Below are 12,500 nucleotides of genomic sequence, written 5' to 3'. Positions count from 1 at the left end.
CTGCTGAAGCGTCCCCCAGTACAGAGTCTTCAGACTGCAGCTCTGTTGCTGCTGCTGCTGCTGCTGCTGCTGCTGTTGCTGCTGCTGCTGCTGCTGCCGTGGATTTTGCTCCTGCTGAAGCAGCCGCGAAGTCGTGGCCTTGCCGCAGAACGACCCGCCTACAGCCGCAGACTCCAGGAACCCTAAACCCTAAACCCTAGGCCGTAAACCCCAGAAACTACGGTCTAAACCCTAAACCCTAAACCCTAAACCCTAAACCCTAGGCTAGAAATTTTTAGACCCTAGGCCCTAAAATACAGTGCGCTTGCGTGGAAACGCCTTGAGGTAGCCAGTGCTGCGCTTTTCGCCGTACGCCCGAAACTCCACAAACCCTAAACCCTAAAAGCTAAACCTTAAGCCCCACACTCTAAAACCAAAACCCTAAACCCTAGGCCCTAGAATTCGCTGCAGCATCAGAACCTACACTCCCACCTGATGCTCTTCCCGTCTCCTCTTGTTTGTTCAATCAGAGCAAGGCCTACGCGTCTCCGCACCGCAGACCCTAAACCCTAAACCCTAAACCCTAAACCCTAGAAAGTGCAAACTGTGAGTCTGCCGTACCACTCTCCCAGGGAAGTCCCCGCGCCCGGGCGCCGGGCCCACGAACTAGGGTTTAGGGTTTCGCTGCGCCCTCCCCGCAGCGTCCAGGGCTCAAGGCTCAGGGCTTAAGGTTTAGGGTTTAGGGTTTAGGGTTTAGGGTTTACCGGGCGGCAGCCTCTGTATAGGGGCCCCCACACTCAACAAACAATTTATACTCTCCACCAAAAGTGCTGCATGACGAGCTGCTAGTCTGGCTTCGCAGGCTTTGATGAGTGGGGGGAGGCATGAAGTGCGGGACCCAGGCACTTCTGAACGCCCGCAAACCCTAAACCCTAAACCCTAAACCCTAAACCCTAAACCCTAAACCCTCAGCCCTGAACTTGGGCGGCAGAGAAGGTGCAGAGGCCTGCAGGCTCCGCTGCCCCGGACTGCTGCAGGACGCTCAGCGAAAAATGCATTCTGCGCAAGTGGCCTGTCGAGCTGCCGCTGCTGCTGCTGCTGCTGCTGCAGTTCCTGCTGCTGCTGCTGCTTTTGCACTCGCAGCAGCTGCAGCGTGAAATGCAATAAAGACGCAAACTAAAACCCTCAGGGAGTTGGGACTTCAGCGCTAGAACGACAAATGCATCTGCTGCAGCAGGACCAGCAGCAACATCAGCTGCTGCTGTTGGTGCTGCTGCTGCTGCTGCTGCTGCTGCTGCTGCTGCTGCTGCTGCTGACCTCCTTCGCGCTTGATGCGGTGCAGCAGAGACAGGATCTGGGCCCCTCTTTCTGTCTTGGGGCCCAAGGCAACGCCGCGATGCACCATGGGCGGGGGCGAGATGCTTTCCACTGCAGCAAACAACCCTAAACCCTAAACCCTAAACCCTAAACCTAAAATTCCACGTTCTGAATTCCAAGCTGGACGTATTAAAAGAACGTCAAAAGCACGGACCCTTCGCAGCTAATCTTGTATTGAAACGATTGTTTTAGGGCCTTGGGTTTAGAGTTTGAGGTTTAGAGTCTACGACTTAGACTGTAGGGTTTAGGGTTTAGGGTTTAGGGTTTAGGATATGGGTTGCAGGTACTTGAGAATGCGAGCTGGCAGAGGAATATCTCGAACTCCGCTCGGTTTAATTCATTCAGCTGCTGAGAAGGCCCAGCCGGCTCTAACCTAAACAAACGAGCGGTTTCGCCAAACCCTAAACCCTAAACCCTAAACCCTAAGCTCTAAACGCTAAGCCCTAAACCCTAAACCCGACGCCTTACACCCTAGACCGCAAACCCTAACCCGTAGTCCCTACGCACTGAACGCCAAGCGTCCCAGCCTAGACCCGAACCCCCAAACCCCAAACCCCAAACCCTAAACTCTAAACCCTAAACCCTAAACCCTGCAGGCTGCTTGCCTAGCAATCTGCTGCTTCATGGCCCTGCACAGGTTGCTGCAGAAGACCCGGCTGCGGCTGCTGCTGGGTGCCCCCACAGCTTGGAGTATCAAAGGCAGCGCCGTCAGCGGCAGCAGGTCTTCTTCGCACTGCAGCAGCCGCAGACTTTAGGGTTTAGGGTTTAGGGTTTAGGGTTTGGGGTTTAGGGTCTTGCGAGCTCTGAGGCTGTCAACTGCTGGTATGCGTTGGAGCGAAAACGATTGTAGCTACGGTGGGCGGCTTAGGGTTTAGGGTTTAGGGTTTAGGGTTTAGGGTTTGCGGTTTACGGATAAGGGCTTAGGGCCCTTACAGGGTCTGCAAAGCCTTCTCCTCCTGAGGGTTTCTGTGCTGCTTTCTGCAGAAAACAGCACAGCAGCAGCAGCAGCAGCAGAGCAGCTGCAGCCTTTTGCTGCTCAGCTGCAGCAGCAGCAGCAGCTGCTGCAGCCTTTTAAAGCCTGAAGCAACGGTGCAGCAGAAGAGAAGCAAACAAAAGCCAAAAGAGCAGCAGCAAAGATGAAGATTGAAAGGAATTTCTTTTTTCATTTTTGAATTCTTCTGCTGCTGACCTTCACCACTTCAAAGAGCTTCACAAAAACAGGCCGGAAGCACTGCAGCAGCAACTTGCATTCCACTTCCTCAAGCGGCTCCGGCGTTGCTGCTACTGCATCTGCTGCTGCTGCTGCTGCTGCTGCTGCTGCTGCTGCTGGGGGCCCCTCGGGCGGCTGGCTTTTGAAAGGCCGCAGCGAAGCCAAAACGCTGCGGTGGACAAGGCGGGTCTCCGTGGGGGCCCTCTTGGGGGCCCCCAGGGGACCCCCTTGGGGGCCCCCTTGGGGGCCCTCTTGGGGGCCCCCAAGTGGGCCCCCACTGGGGCCCCTGGAGGGGCCCTGGGGGGCCCTCAGGGGAGGCCCTTGGGGGTCCTGCTGAAAGACGAGCAGCAAAAACCACAAACAACGCACTGCTGCTTCTGCTGCTTCTGCTGCTGCTGCTGCTGCTGCTCTTTGTGTTCTCAAGACTGCGCAAAAAGAGATACCTCATTCGGGGGATATGGCTCGCCAACATCTTCTCCTGCTGTTGCTGCTGCTGCCGCTGCTGCTGCTGCTGCTGCTGCTGGCTGCAGGCCCTGCTGCTCCCCGAAAACGCTTGAGGGGCGGCCTGAAATGGTGAGACTGAAGGAAACAGAACTTGCTGCTGCTCCTGGCCTCTCCAGCCAGTGGTCGCTGCAGGAGGCCTCGAGTTCTTCTGCCTCATCTAGCTGCTGCTGACCTGCTGCTGCTGCTGCTGCTGCAGGGTGCTGCTGCTGCAGCTCCTGCAGCAGGTGGTCCGCAGCAGAAAGCGACAGCAGCGGCGCTGGGGGCAACCCGCTAATAGTGAGGCTGTTGAAGTGAGATACTGCTGCTGCGCCTGTCTCTTCTCTGCAGCAGCAGCAGACAAGAAGCAGCAAATTGGACAGGGACGGGAAGAAGCAAAAAGCAGCAATATTGCTGCTGCTGCTGCTGCTGCTGCTGCTGCCCGGGCAGAAACCCTCCGCGGGCACTTAACTAGACACGCAGCAGCTCGGCTGCAGTGCACCAGCGCCGAGGCAGTTGGACACAAAACCCTAACCTAAACTCTAGACCGTAAACCCTAAACCCTAAACCATAAACCCTAAGCCCTAAAGTGTTCGGAGAAAGCGATATGGAGAAAGAAACCAAGGACGCCACGGCAAAGGCGGAAAGGAAATGAGAGACACTTTACTGTGTAGCATTATTAATCAACTAAACTCTAAACCCTAAACCCTAAAACCTAAACCCTAAATCCTAAACGAGTCAAATTCCACCAGATGCCCCTGGCCTCTTATAGCGCTAAGCCCTTAATGCTAATCTCCCAACCCTATGCCCTAAACCCAAAACCCTAAACCCTCAAGCGGAAACCCTAAACCCTTAATCCTTGACCCTACGCCCTAAACCCCCCACACCACGCCCCTAACCCTACACCCTAAACCCTAAACCCTAAACCCTAGATGGGCGGCTTACGCCATGCACTGGTCGCAGAGAGATAATAGCGCATCGACTGTCTCCTTCTCAAGAGGGTTTTCTCGAGAAGGTCCCATCAGAAGGTCTTTGAGCGTTTCAGCGAGGCATTGTCTTGGCCCTGCCTCAGCTGCTGCTGCTGCTGCTGCTGCTGCTGCTGCTACTGGGGGGCCTTGCCGGTCCAGCAGCAGCAGCTTCCGCGTGACCCGCTGCAGCAGCGCGGGAGCCCCCCTGCCCCTCCAGCAGCTCAGCAGCAGCTCGGCCAAAACAGCAGCATCTATAGGGTCCCTTTTTGTGTGCAGCTGAGTCAGAAGCAGCAGCAAAAGGGCGGAGCACTGCAGCAGGGGCGTCCCTGCTACGCGATTAGTCTGATGCAGCAGCACCAGCAGCAGCACCAGCAGCTGCTGCTGCTGCTGGGCTCAAGCCGCTGGCAGCACTACTGACTGAGCTTAGCTAGTGCTGCTACTCTCAGCGTTGCAGCTGTTGCTACCAGTGCTGCTGCTGCTGCTGCTGCTGCTGCAGCAGCAGCACGAGGTGCCTTGATTTGCTGCAAAACTCGAAGGCCTCTTGGCCTTTTGTCAGCTCCAAGAAGCCCCCCGGTGCCTTTCTCAGGGGCCGGCCCTGGGGGGCCCCATGGGGCCCCCAGGGTCTTGTAGGGTCCCCAAGAGGCCCCCACGGGGCCCCCAGGGGCCCCCCAAGGGCCCCCAAGGGGCCCCCGCGTGCCCCTCTCGTGCCTACCCACCCAGGAGATGGCGGAGAGAAGGGCTGCAGCAGACTCCGTAGACGTGCTGAGCGCAGCAGCAAAAAGTAACAGCAGCAGCAAAATCAGCAGCAGCAAGGATCAGAGAATATTGCCCGCAGCAGCAGCAACAACGACCGCCGACGAAAGAGCAGTAGCATGAGCAGCAAGAGCTGCAATTACGGCAGCACCAGGGGAGCAGCACGAACACAGTAGCTGCAGCAGCAACAGCAGCAACAGCAGCACAGCAGCAGCAGCAGCAGCAGCAACAGCAGCAGACTGGCAGCCCTTGAGCAAGTAATGCAAGCTAGAAAGAGGGACTCACTTGGGGTGGGAGAAAAAAGCTGCGTAAAGTCGCGCGTCTTCAGAGTACAGCCGGCCAACAGCACTGAGGTAGTTTTCTAAGAAAGAGAAGAGACGGGAGTCTGCAGCAGCACAGCAGCACAGCAGCAGCAGCAGCAGCATTGGCAGCAGCAGCAGCAGCAGTGTAAGCAGTGGCAGCGGGAGCAACAGGTTCACACGCTTCATGAAGCTCCGACTGCTTCTGCGCTGCTGCCAAGCACGCTGCTGCTGCTAGAATCAAGAAGACCGGATCGTTGGCAGCAGCAGCAGCAGCAAAGCAGCAGCAAAAGCAACAGCACCAGCAGTAGCAGCGACAGCAAAGGAGCAGCAGCAACAGCAGCAGCAGCAGCAGCACCGAGGCACCCAGCAGACAGAGGCGGAGAAGCTCCCGAAAAGGCAAAGAGCAGCAGCAGAGACACCGCAAAAGATGAAGAAATAAAATGGAAGAAGCAAAAGATAAAGCATAAAAGAAAGACAAAACAAATAAAACAAAAAAGAAAAAAGAAAAACAGACAAGAGAAACAGGAAGACGAGAAAAGACAAAAGGAGTTGCGAAATAAGGACAAATAGACCTACTGTCTACGCCTGCCGCTCCGGCGCTGTTTTCTATTGCTGCTGCTGCTGCTGCTGCTGGAGACTGTGCAGCATAAATGCCCTTCTGTGCCTTAGCTGCGGGAAGAAGGGCCTCCAGAACAAAGCCCTCTCCCACCACTGCAGCAGCAAACTCTCGGCAGCTGCTGGCTGCTGCAGCAGCAACAACTGCAGATGCTGTCTCAGCTGCTGCTGATTTCCACACCCCTTCTCTGAAGCATAAAACGGGCACAAAACGCATGGATATATCTGTTGCTGCTGCGCTGCTGCTGCTGCTGGCTCTTCAAGGGCCGACGGCTTAGCTGGCAGCAACTGTTTCCTCCTGCTGCTGTTGCTAGTGTTGCTGCTACTGTTGCTGCTGCTGCTGTTCGTCACCTTTCAGAAAGGGCTATGCGGAGGCAGCCGAGAATCTGTCTGTGGATGTGGGACGGATCGTCGTCGCCAGGCTGCGCGCTGCTGCTGCTGCTGTTGCTGCTGCTGCTGCTGCTGCTGCTGCTGCTGCAGCAGATCAAGGGGCCCAGCACCAGCAGCGCAGCGACGCGGGTGGTGAGGGGCTTTTGCCGCTGAAGCACCTGAACCGGCAACCCAGCAGCAGCAGCCGCAACGGCAGCAGCAGCAGCTGGTGCTGCTGCAGCGGCGAAGGCACTTGGGCCCGCCAAAAGCAGCGGGAAACAATTTAATTTAAAGAAAAACAACAAAAGGCAGGGAGATGAAAAGCAATAAAAAGCAAAATGAAACAAAAAGCAAAAGATGACGAAAAGAAAACAAAACGAAGATCAGCAAAGTGTTAATAAAGATCAGCAAAGTGTTAATACAGCGCAGCAGCTGCAGGCGGGTGGAGGCGCAGCTCAAGAAAAGGAGCTTTGGACGAGACTGAATGATTGATTCCAGCAGCAGCAGCAGCAGCAGCGGCAGCAGCGGCAAAGCAGCAGCAGCAGCAGCAGCAAAGCACCAGCAGCAAAGCAGCGGCAGCAGTAAAGCAGCAGCAAAGCAGCAGCAAAGCAGCAACAACAGCAGCAACAGCAGCAGCAGCAGCAAAGCAGCAGCAAAGCAGCAAAGCAGCAGCAGCAGCAAAGCAGCAGCAAAGCAGCAAAGCAGCAGCAGCAGCAGCAGCAGCAGCAGGAGACACTCACAGCGCTGCATGCCTCTACAGCCAAAGCTTCAAGGACCTCCATAGACAACGCCCTGACTTCTGCTGCCTTCCCCTCCTCTCCTTGCTGCTGCTGCTGCTGCTGCTGCTGCTGCTGCTCCAGCACGAGCCTGACTAGAAGGAAGTATGAGGCTTCGTCGCGAACAACTTTCTTCAGAAGGCCCCCAGCCCACAAGGCCGCGCTGCCTGCGCAGCTCCAGTGCAGCAGCAAATTGCCCGTGGCAGCAAGAAGTTTTGCTGCTTCTTCGGAGTGTACGTAAGCTTCGTGGTCTGCTGCTGCTGCTGCCACCTCGGCCAAAGACGCAGCAGCAGCTGAGCGACGAAGATGCTCCAGCAGCCGCTGCTGCAGCGGCTCGCAGCTCAGAGGCAGCTGCTGCAGCAGAAGCGCAAGAGCCTCTAGCAGCGAAGCTGCGCCACCAAAGAGCCCTCTTGAGTGAAGCAGCGCCGCCCCTGCAGCAGCAGCAAAGCAACAGCAGCAGCAGCAATGACGACAACAGCAGCTGCAGCAAACGCAAGGTCGCACCCGCGAGGCTCTCGGGCCTAGTGGAACACCGCGAGGGTATCAGCAGCAGCAGCAGCAGCAGGAGCAGCAGCAGCAGCGAAGGCACTGCAGCTTCTCTTCCTGCTGCAGAACCATCGCAGCAGCTGCAGCGCAACAGCTGAAAATTACAAGCTGCTGCTGCGAGCTTGCCAAGCGAAACCAGGACCCTGTTATATCACCAGCAGCAGCAGCAACAACAACAACAGCAGCAGCAGCAGCAGCAGGGTGCGGCACCTGCGTAGAAGATCTGCAGCACAATGGGGGCCTTCTTGGGCTCGCGCTGCAGCAGCCGCGCAGCCTCTGGGGCCCTTTGTTTCAAACCCTCAGCCCAGTCATGAAGGCCCTCAGAAAAAGCCTGGGAGCCTTCAGACTGCAGCAGCGCATGCAGCATTTGGCCTTTTTGCTGCACTATGCTGATGCTGCTGCGTCTGCTGCAGCCAAAGTGCTGCTTCAGCGACTGCAGCAACAGCTCTTCGATGTTGTCGTTGCGGCTCCACAGCGACCCGAGCCCCGCCTCACTGTCGCTGCCGAACCCCTGCTGCTGCTGCTGCTGCTGCTGCTGCTCGTTGCGGCTCCACAGCGACCCGAGCCCCGCCTCACTGTCGCTGCCGAACCCCTGCTGCTGCTGCTGCTGCTGCTGCTGCTGCTCGGTTTGCTGCTGGCCCTTCAGTGTGTGCGCAGAAAAGGCTCCTTCTGGGAGGCCCCCAAAGTCTCCCAAAGGAGACACAAAAATGCTGCTGCTGCGGCGCCTCGAAGGGCCCACCCAGCTGAAGCGCCCAGTAGAGATCTTGGGCTCTTCTGCAGCACCCAGGGGAGCAGCAGCTTCTGCTGCTGCTGCTGTTGCTGCTGCTGCTGCTGCTGCTGCTGCTCCAGCTTCTTGCGGGCTGGTGCCACCTCCGCTTAGGTAGGGCGACCGCTCCTGTTGCATGTCGTCCTGCTGCTTTCCAACGGCGTTGCTTCCATTGCTCAAGTTCTGCTGCTGCTGCTGCTGCTGCTGCGCGTCTGCTGCCAGCCCTGGTGACATTCCTGTGGCGTTTGCTGCAGCAGCTCCATGGCTCAAGACATTTCCGAGAGTCTCTGTCTCTGCGGGAACCACGGGAATCTCATCCAGCATATGCGCCTCAGCCTGCTGCTGCTGCTGCTGCTGCTGCTGCGGACCGCTGTTTAGCCGCAGCGGAGCCTCAGCAGCTAAGCAACCCACAGGGGAGAAGAAGGGGGGACTTTCAGGGAGGGCTTCTGTGCTGCAGGCGCCTTCAGCAGAAAAGCTGATGCTGCTGCTGCGGCGCAGCGGCTGCAGCAGAGCCTCAGCTAGGTACTGACACAAGAGATTGTTGCTGCTGCTGCTGCTGTCGCTGCTGCGGAGACTCGAGATAGGCATGCCTGCAGGAGGCTGCGTGGCCAGCGGCTCTCCAGGCTCATCCGCTGCAGCAGCAGACAAGGTGCAGCAGCAAAGGAGATGCAGCAGCCGCAGCGCAGAAGCACTTCACAGGGACGCAGCAAGACGCAGCAGCAACAAGCCGCAGCAACCCCAGACAGACAGCAGCGGCGTCCACCCGAATTGCTGCTGCTTCTACATCTTTCTAATCGTCTCCGTATCTTTCGTTGGTGCCACGGATATTCTGACCGACACTGAACTGGGACGGCAGCAGCTGCAGCAGCAGCAGCAGCAGCAGCAGCATCTGAAGTGCCACTTACTCTGGACCTCTGCTTGCTTCGGAGCCCTCATCGCCGCTGCGCTCTCTGTGTGGGCCGCAGCAGCAGCTGCCCACTCGGGTGCAGCAACCTCTGACTGAGCAGCTGCTGCGTCTACCCCGATTGCTGCTGCTGCTGATGCAGCAGCCGAAGCTTGCGCTGCTGTTCTCACAGCAACAACTGTGGGCTGGCTCACGAGTGAGCAGGAGGCCTCCCTTGGGCAGCTGACGCTGTGCTGCTGCAGCTGCTCCTCGTGCTGCTGCGTCTGACCTTGCTGATCCCAACGCTGCAGCGTCTGCACCTGCTGCATTGACTGCTGGCACTCCTGCTGCTGCTGCTGCTGCTGCACCTCAGTAAGAGTTCCCCTTCCAAAGGGCAGCGTCAAAGGCTGATGAGCTGTAGAATGTGAAGACCATTGGACCTCGCTTAAACTGGAAGCAAAGGAAGGCAGCTCGGGCACAGCAGCAGCAGCAGCAGCAACAGCAGCTGCAGCCGCGAGCGCCGGGGAAGCAAGTGCAGCAGCAGGAGACGCAGCGCGAGCAGAAGCAAACGCAGCAGCAGAGCCGGCAGCAAAAGAGCTGCCTGAGGGGACAGTTTGCTTCCCAGGGGAAGAGGGATCCACCCTTCTGTCATAGCTGGCGGCCGGTTGCGGATCTGCAGCAGCAGCAGCAGCAGCAGCAGCCGCTGTTACCGCTGAGGGCTGTCTCTGCGCTGCAGCAGCAGCCGCCGCCGCTGCTGCTGCCGGTGGCAGCTGGAGCTGCCTGAGGGGACAGTTTGCTTCCCAGGGGAAGAGGGATCCACCCTTCTGTCATAGCTGGCGGCCGGTTGCGGATCTGCAGCAGCAGCAGCAGCAGCAGCAGCCGCTGTTACCGCTGAGGGCTGTCTCTGCGCTGCAGCAGCAGCCGCCGCCGCTGCTGCTGCCGGTGGCAGCTGCCTCTCCGCTGCCGCAGCAGCAGCAGCCGCCGCCGCCGCTGCCGCCGCTGGAGGCTGCCTGTCTGCTGCAGCAGCAGCAGCAGCAGCGTTGCGGGAAGCAGGAGCAGCAGGCAGGGGGGCGTTATCGTAGGCCAAAACGTTTTGTTCAAACTTGAGCTGCCGCTCAACAATCAGGTCCAGGAGGGGCCCCACAGCCCCAGGGTCACCTCGCTGGAGGGCCCCCATCCAAGTGTCCCCCAGCCAAATGCCCAGGGCCTCAATGTGGGGCCCCAGGCTTCTCCAGTTGCTGCTGAGGGCCCCCGGGCTGGCTGCGGGGGCCAGGGCACTGGGATCGGGGAGGCGATCGATCCCGCGGCGCTGCAGCGCGGCCCGCAGCACGGCCGCCACGCCCACGCCGCTCCGCAGCTGCTGGCTCTGGGGGACCCCCACCACTACCAGCCCGTGCGCTGCAGCAGGGGCCCCCCCTGGCTGCTGCTGCTGCTGCTGCTGCAGCAGCCCCCACGCCGCCAGTGTCTGCGCAGTTTCGGCATTCACTGCCACGCAGCAAGAGGGCACTCGCGGAGCTGCTGCGCTGCGCCTTGCGGCTGCTGCAGCTGCGGCTGAGGGGGCTCCGGGGGGCCCCGCAAGCAATGGGGCCGCCGAACCAACTGAACCCTGCTGCCTGGCGGGGGCCCAGTCGTTGCAGTAGAAGGGCCCATTGCGGAGACTCATTGAAGGAAAGGAGACGCGAAGCAGCAGACCCACAGGACAGCTGGACAGAGGGGAAAAGTGACAAAAAGCGCAGAGTTTGAGGACTTGCCCAATCAGGCAGACGCTGCCGCTGCCGCTGACGCTGCCGCCGCTGCTGCTGCTGTTGCTGCTGCAGGCTCGAACTAGAATCCAGTAACTGCAGCTGCAACGGAAGGCGGAGTCGCGGAGAAGGCTAGGGAGCCAAAGAGGCTGCAAAAAACGGCCAGGTCACCCTGGGTCACTTACCCCGGACTCTGGCGTCGGGGCGACCCTCGGGAGCACCAAGATCAATCGGTCCTCCAGACAGCAAGAAGGAGGAAAAAGTTAATTTTACAAAACAAGGAAAAGGCGCAGATGCACAGATGTAAAAGATACCAAACTGCGGGGCTCAAAAGCCACAGCCGAGCCGCAAGCGTCGAGTTAGAGAGGAGCTGTGGAGTGACCTCGTGTGCAGTCTTGTTTTAAGAAATTAAGAAAAAGAAACAAAAAAATAAACATTTTTGTGCAAGTTTTCTTCTCAGCAACAGCCCTAGAGGGTCCGAAACACTTACAAGAAGCCACGACGGCCCCTGCTCTTACCGGGGGCTCAGCCAAGTTGTGGCTCTTGGCCCCTTTAACCATTTCAGGTCAGACTCTGCGGTATTTGATGAAATAAACTGAAATTTGTACTTTTTAAAATTAATTATGTTGGTTTTTTTTCTAGATGTCCGTTGTTCATATTCAGCGCTCGTTAAGGCCAGTCCAGAAGCCTCAACAACTCTCCCAAGTGACCCCTGTGGGGTCACCTGGGAGACATTTCGGCCTCGCCAGAGCTTTTGATGCAATTCGGAGAAGTCAGCATACTTCATACAAAGGTAGTCCCATCAAAGGTACTTGTTGCTTCAAAGGGGGCCACCTACTGGCGCTCTAACGGCTAGATCTGGCATGCAGTGAACCCGCGCAAAAGTACATTTCTCTGAACAAGAGATGGGGATTCATATATGCCTTACCATTTCAGTATTAACAGAAATACATAAAAGTCAGGAAAAGGCCATTAAAAGAGTTTTGAGCATGTTAACATGCCAGCTGGAAGGCAGTCTCAGCAGTGACATGCCATCCAGCTGCTGCTGGCTAAGTATTGCTGCATTAAAAATTTAATCACATTACACATTGAGAACGAATTAAAGGAGGAAAACAAATAAAAGGAGGGCAAACAATACTGAAATCCCGGGGAGAATGGAGGCATTTCTTTTTCCCAGGGTCACCTACCGTGGTGGGTGTTCGCAGACAAATACATGTAGGCTCATCTACCTACGGCGATTCGCTGCCATGGTGTTGCTGGACAGGTTTCGCTTTCTCGAGGACTGCAGCAAATATTAAACCTTAGAGGGATGGATTTGTTCCCAATTCATACGGCTTTTCTGTCAGTTTCTTCCTTTTTTCAAATCCAAGAAAAGTATGTCTACATAATGACTTAAGCTCCGAAGCGCCAGGCCTCTGTCGTGCAAGTTTCCTTATTTTGGAAGCTTTCAAACTTAACTTTACACACGCGCGGGTCCTGTAGAATCATGGCAACCGGTCAAATCTGCGGTCATCGTAAAAAAAATAATAGCCTCTTCTGTTTCTGTGGGACTCGGCAATTGCTGTTGATTGCCTACTTACCTACTTGTCGCCCGGTACTGAAATCAGGTGAAATTCAGCTTTTGAATTTCGTGCGCAGACACGTTCACTCGGGGTTACTTGGGTTTTTACTCCCACTTGTGCTCCTTGTGCTGTGCTGCTCCTCTGCAGCAGTTCTTGGGGTTTATTTAAACGA

The 12,500-nt window shown here is 57.2% G+C and overlaps 1 protein-coding gene across 1 annotated transcript in view; it reads right to left on the bottom strand.

Annotated features, from left to right (window-relative positions):
- Nucleotides 1-10,687, bottom strand: part of ENH_00047410 (hypothetical protein, conserved) — a gene marked incomplete at both ends in the record, with an annotated part of 11,553 nt that extends 866 nt beyond the window's left edge. Inside the window, 15 exon segments of the mRNA XM_013585568.1 lie at nucleotides 1-158; nucleotides 737-887; nucleotides 1,292-1,407; nucleotides 2,267-2,334; nucleotides 2,546-2,899; nucleotides 3,010-3,391; nucleotides 3,992-4,290; nucleotides 4,731-4,776; nucleotides 5,053-5,152; nucleotides 5,646-5,872; nucleotides 6,036-6,232; nucleotides 6,794-7,260; nucleotides 7,586-8,773; nucleotides 9,047-9,728; nucleotides 9,734-10,687. The exon segment at nucleotides 1-158 is cut by the window's left edge and continues 47 nt beyond it. Of these exon segments, the coding sequence (XP_013441022.1) occupies nucleotides 1-158; nucleotides 737-887; nucleotides 1,292-1,407; nucleotides 2,267-2,334; nucleotides 2,546-2,899; nucleotides 3,010-3,391; nucleotides 3,992-4,290; nucleotides 4,731-4,776; nucleotides 5,053-5,152; nucleotides 5,646-5,872; nucleotides 6,036-6,232; nucleotides 6,794-7,260; nucleotides 7,586-8,773; nucleotides 9,047-9,728; nucleotides 9,734-10,687 (5,389 nt within the window).
- Nucleotides 10,688-12,500: the final 1,813 nt, after the last annotated feature.

This window comes from Eimeria necatrix, genomic scaffold, assembly GCF_000499385.1.
Source record: "Eimeria necatrix Houghton genomic scaffold, Enh_scaff363, whole genome shotgun sequence".
Classification (NCBI taxonomy): Eukaryota; Apicomplexa; class Conoidasida; order Eucoccidiorida; family Eimeriidae; genus Eimeria; species Eimeria necatrix.
Note: the sequence above shows the minus strand (reverse complement) of the source record. Positions and strands in the feature narration are given on the sequence as shown.